Source organism: Bactrocera latifrons, unplaced genomic scaffold (genome assembly GCF_001853355.1).
Source record: "Bactrocera latifrons isolate USDA-ARS-PBARC rearing strain unplaced genomic scaffold, ASM185335v1 scaffold_300, whole genome shotgun sequence".
Taxonomy (NCBI): Eukaryota; Metazoa; Arthropoda; class Insecta; order Diptera; family Tephritidae; genus Bactrocera; species Bactrocera latifrons.
Window position 1 is genome coordinate 97,732 of NW_017536631.1, and position 6,000 is coordinate 103,731.

Consider the following 6,000-nt stretch of genomic DNA (forward strand, 5'->3'; position numbering starts at 1 on the left):
GTATATAAATTAGATCTAAGATAAACATCAAAGACACTCTAGGCATATGCACACTCCAAACTATGATATAAAACTGAAGTTCAAGCGCAAATAAATGTAAAGAAATCATAGGAACATTTATTTATACATACAGATGTTTGCAATATTTAAATTCACTTCACTAAATGTTTGTCGAAAATCTCGTTTTATTATGCAATCACAAATGATAAATTTAATAAGAATGTAAAAGATACATAATAAAAGAGACAGTTTTTAGAGCATAAAAATATTAATAAATAAAAATTATTAATTATTTGTAGTTGCTAAGCATATAATTACAAAGTAGATTAAAATTGTTATATCAAATTATATACAACTGTAGATATATGTATCCCAATAGATCTAAGACATACTTCCAAAATCAATAAAAGGGTAAAAGTATTCAAAATTGATATGAAATTATGGAAAATTATACATAACTTCTACGGGTTTTGAAAGTACACTTCCACTTAACTATAGCAGCGTAAGCAAGGATAAGTGAAATAAATTTTACGAAAATCTGATTGATTTCTTTACATCTGTGTACATAATTCTTTTGTCTACCTATTCTGATGAATTTTTCTTCTTTTTGAAGATAAGGAAAAATATGCTGAGTTATTTATAATGTCACCATGGAATATCCTTATAAAAAAATATTAGTAGTAATCAGAATTAAGGTAGACAAAAAGTGTGTGTATAAGTTCTGCAGACAAATACCTAAAGGATATTATGTGTATGTCACGCTTCACTACTATCATATGCCTACAGTACATAATAAAAAAMAAACAGTTCAGAACAATGATCTACAAATAATATAGTGATAAATAATTTTTGTTTGTTTATGCCTCAATTTTAAACCTAATAGTTATGCAGCCCTGGCTAAGAAAAATACCAAAAATACATACAAATTTGTATGTGTCAACATTGTTATTTTTAACATTTTACCAACAAAGCTTTGAGAAGACACCACATTATAAATGGATTATAATAATAATGAAAATCCCGAATTCCTAAAAAATACAGTATTTAATAAATAACATTAATCACCAGAAATGCAGATAAATCAAAACATGATTTATATAGTATTTGTCATTATACTCTAGACATGTAGTGGAAACAAACAATCGCAAGAAGTACACTAATGGCATATCTTCTCATTTGACATACAGAAACTTAAGGTAAACATTCAGTTGCAAACATTTCGTTTTTATAAAACCAAATACATACGTTTTTATATAACGCCATAATGCTTTTATGATATGCAGGTTAATTAGTACAAAAAAAATACGAGTTCATAGATGGGCCACGCCAACAAATCACCATTAATCGAAAAACTATAAAGTACCATAACTAAGCATCAAACTGTAATTTCGCACAGGTTATAGTACTAGCGAAGGGCACCTGGGGGATAAAAATTTGGTAAAAATGGGCGTGGCGCCCTCCAATATGTTTAATGTGCATATCCCTAAGCTAAGCTCGAATACTATCAGAACTTCTACCGACAGTGTCTCGCTCACACCCCATATAACGTTCAAAAATATTAAAAGTGCAATAAATCAATTACTAATTACGCCAGAGACATACAGTTTTACCTCCTAAACGGTATGAGTGTGCTTCATTAGAGCCGATATGAAACTTGCACGATGGGCGTGCCACTTTTTGGTGAAATCCCACATCTCGGGAACCGATCGACCTATTTTGACTAAATTTAGTAGTACTTATCCTTTTCACATTCCTATGTCACATTGTGAAAATGGGCGAAATCGGACTAAAACCATGCCTACTTCCCATATAAAACAATATAAATTCCATTTGCTTCTTTCACTTTCCAGTACACAAATCAAATTGTAATTAATATAACGGAATAAAAAYTTGCAGTAATAATTCCCTTAAAGTATGCCACATTATGGCCAAAAATTGTCCAAATAAAACCAAAAATGTTCAAGACCCTAGGTACCGAATATGTGGACCCTAACATCTACAGTTGACTTTTGACCGAAAATATCTGTCCATGAGTGAGATAATTGTATATGTATAATTTTATATGTGTAATTCAGACAGAATACTTTACTCACAATAAGAATTCTGTGTATCAAAAATGGCTTGAATCGGGTCAACACTTTCCTAAGTATTAACAAAATAATAATAAAAAATCTTTGGTCATCCTTTTTATACTAATATTTTAAAACAATAAAACGGCTACATTTCACCAGTAATTTTATCATTTCTATTTTATAACAAAAAATCTTCACAATGTGCAACCACTTGTAACTAGAACAGTAGTAAAGAAAATATACTAGCTGCATGAAAACTAACTGAAATAATTATGCTAATAAAAACTACATATATTAAACATAAGAAAACGTGACAAAATATTACTTTTGCAAATAAAAATTAAAATAACTTTTTGGTTTTTTTTTCTTTATTAAAGGAATAATTCATAATACATGTTATTCGGGGCAATTTACATATTGAATGCCAATGACATTGTGGTGTCCTAAAGACCGCGCCATTGCGGCGACTTAGTAACTCAATAAGGAAACCAAATTGGATCTTAATCAATACTCATAATTTATTGAGAAATTGCATTAATATCGACAAAAACTATTACATCATTTGTTTACATTTCAATTTTTAATAATTACCACACCTAGGTATAAATTTGGTAGCATTCTTTCTGAAATGTAGATAGTCATAACGATAATGCTTCAATTATCTATGGGAAGAATCAATTTTTTTAAATACATATAAATTAAATTATATTAAAATTATTTATTTTAAATGTGATATATCTCACCGTTTCCGATATAAACACGGCTTCAGAGAAAATGGCGGTATTAACATTACTTTTCCAACATTTCGTACCTTTTTAAACTGAAAAAAATAAAACAACCGCTCATTAATATCTTTCTTCAGTAATTCGAATCCACAAGCTTCTAGTCCGCGTATAAATTGCCGCAAATCATCGAATCGTGATTGGATCTCCGCAATTATTACCAAACCGTTAGGACGTAAAACGCGATTCGCCTCCAACAAGTAATCTTTTAGATTCGTTCCCATTAATGACAGACAATAAACGGCTACATCTACAGACTGGTCATTGAGTGGCGTATAAGCCATGTCACATGCTATTATATCGCTGCGTGTGCTCACCAAATCCATTGAATACACCTTATTGGGCAACATCGTAGCCAGACGACCTTCACCGCAACCGAAGTCTACAATTTCTAGTGATTTTGGTAATCGTCTTATCATTTTTATTATACGATCAAGTGGATTCATAGGCCATTTTTCAACCTGCTGCTGATATCCAGCGTGGTATGCATTAAAGGCTTCAGCATCTGATTTGAAAAATTCATTCGCGTCTATACTATCCATGGTATATAACTGTTCGTTTATATAACGAAAGCGTCCACCTAACAGTTGTTGCTTTAGAGTGTTTTCAAAAGCTTTTAATCCAATGTCCTGAGAACTTGTTGGTCTAACTAATTCAGAATTATCTTTCTCTAAAGAAGTATTAGCCGACCCAGCCAATTTTACAACTTTTTCCGAAGTTGATGCTGCGCTTGGTGCACTTTTACTGCGTTTTTTCGTTCCCTTAAGATTTACTTTTGCGGATGATAGCGCATCAACTGGTTGAGGGCCACGATATCCGGATGCAATTACGACCTTAGAATGTGAGAGTGGATTTTTATCGAAATTTTTTTTGTCAATTCGGCCCTTGTGGACTTTTCCAAATTCCACTTCACTTTTGTTGACTTTTGGATTAGCCAAATCTTTTGGTTTATCCCTGTCTAATTTGGGTGTCTTGACTTTCTTCTTTTTTCTAGTACTTGATATAGTGTGGACTGCCTTTGCCTCAGCACTGTTATCGCCCAAAGATACTTTTGAACGGAAGTTCAATGCTTCTGCTAGATTCTCCCATGATGTAGGTACGAAAAATTTTGGCATTTCGTAAATTAAAAAATTTTCAGTTTACAATTACATGTAGTTTATTTCACAGTCAAAAATTTCATGTGTAGTTTGTGTATAAAAAAACATAAATTTACGCTCTTGGAAAAGTAGCCGAGGAACGGAATTAAACAAAAAAATAAACAAAAATGCTACGCCACCAACACGACTGCACGTGCCTCAATATACAGCAAACAGCTGATAGCGTTAATTTCTTAAATTGTAATAGATCGCTAAAGATGATCCAAATTAGGAAACGTAAAATATATAAATAATGTACATTCCCTGTATGAGTCCTGCACAAATGTATCTGTTGACATTTTTGGCATAATCAAACCACAACAAAATATATCTATATAATTTATCTCTAATAATATTAGTCTGTAGCAAGTTACAAGGTTGCTTTCGAATCGTGAAAGTATGTTCAAAGAAATCGATGGTATTTATTTGTTATGTACATACATAGACTCTGAATTCTGTAAAGAAAGATGATAAAACCGTAACTATGCTATACTAGACCGATCTGAACAATATGTTAGGAGATACATACATTCCAAATTTATTTTCGGCAAATACAAGTATTGTCAACTACATACATAGGCATGTATATTGTCAAAAAAAGAAAGCTTTTCATACAAGGATTTGATTTTGATCGATTAGTTATATGATAACTACGTACACACAAACATACATGCATACATATATGTGCGCATAACGATGTGAAATGTGACATCGGCGGTTCGGACAAATGAGCGGTTTCTTGAGGAAAGAAGGAAATCAGCTCAGCTTGTTACCTGATCATTTATCCTTCATACACTTCATAAGGTCTCCGGAGTTTCATTTGTGACAAATTTATTAGTCTCTGGTATAAATAATCTTTAATGAATTCAGATTGAAATTTTCTTTCTCACAAAAAAACATAATTTAGTACAATTTGTTTAGCCTTTACTTGAGGAAAAAAGAAAATCAACTCAGTTTGTTGCCTGATTATTAATTCTTCCTACATGTGAGTACGTTCATATCCCAACAAGACGAAGAAAAAATTCTCATCTTTTTACGGTTTTCCAAGTTACACCCTCCATGTTTATTAGTGAAACATTCTTTCTGGCTTACCCTTGCCTTTCTTCKCTTCGTTGTTAAAGTATGTATAGTCAAACAAAATGAAACAAGTTGTGAATGGGCCATTATAAATACATACATACACATGTACATATGTATATCGCTTAACTTTTATTATGGTTTTTGTTTTTGAGATGAATTGAAATTAGCCTTTTAATCTACCTTAAATTCCATATCATAATTTGAAGACCTAATAAGTGAAACTTATTTTTATAAACTTAATAATTACATAAACACTGTTTTTAGCCCTAACCTTTTTCTCATATACTAAATGAATGCGTAATGTTATTTACGATCAGTTTTGTCATTGTACCAGAGAAGAGTTATGAGCATAGAACCTTTAAAATCAGACGTTTCTTAAAATATCCGAGAACTGATAACAGCAAGTTAAATTTGATTCAGCGAAAATGTTCTAATTGAAATTATTGAGTTCTAGCTATTTGTACACTAATTTCTGTAAAATGCAAAATTTTTTTTCTCAAATTCATGAAATCTCAAATTCGGATCGTACGTGCTATATCCTTTTTTATACACCTCGTGAAGGTAGCATATTTATATATTTTCACACGCTACCGTGCTTTAATGTTCATACCTAATAATATATTTTGCCGCCTTGAATTCTCATAAATAATTTGTTCTCTAAATATGTACAAACATATGTACTTATGTAACATATGTATGTACATACATTTGTGTATATACAAGGGCGTGATTTTAAGTTCGCGTTTTGTAAATTGATAATTCTTTCAATACTTTTATCTACAACTTTTATAAAATTTTAAATTTACTTATGTATGTATGTCTGGAAACATAATTACCTTGTGTTTGAAAACTATTAATAACGATTTTCAAATACTATTCAGGCCATGTGGATCGCTTGCATTGCCGCAAGCAATTCTTGATATTTGTATA

General features: G+C 31.2%; 1 protein-coding gene across 1 annotated transcript; it reads right to left on the bottom strand.

Moving 5' to 3' along the window:
* Nucleotides 1–2,565: 2,565 nt before the first annotated feature.
* LOC108970560 (ribosomal RNA-processing protein 8) lies at nucleotides 2,566–4,153 on the bottom strand. Its single transcript, XM_018936017.1, has 2 exons — nucleotides 2,816–4,153; nucleotides 2,566–2,734 (listed from the first exon to the last, which is right to left on the bottom strand). The coding sequence occupies exons 1-2, from the start codon at nucleotides 3,967–3,969 to the stop codon at nucleotides 2,731–2,733; spliced, it is 1,158 nt and encodes a 385-aa protein (XP_018791562.1). The 5' UTR covers nucleotides 3,970–4,153; the 3' UTR covers nucleotides 2,566–2,730.
* Between the last annotated feature and the right edge of the window lie 1,847 nt (nucleotides 4,154–6,000).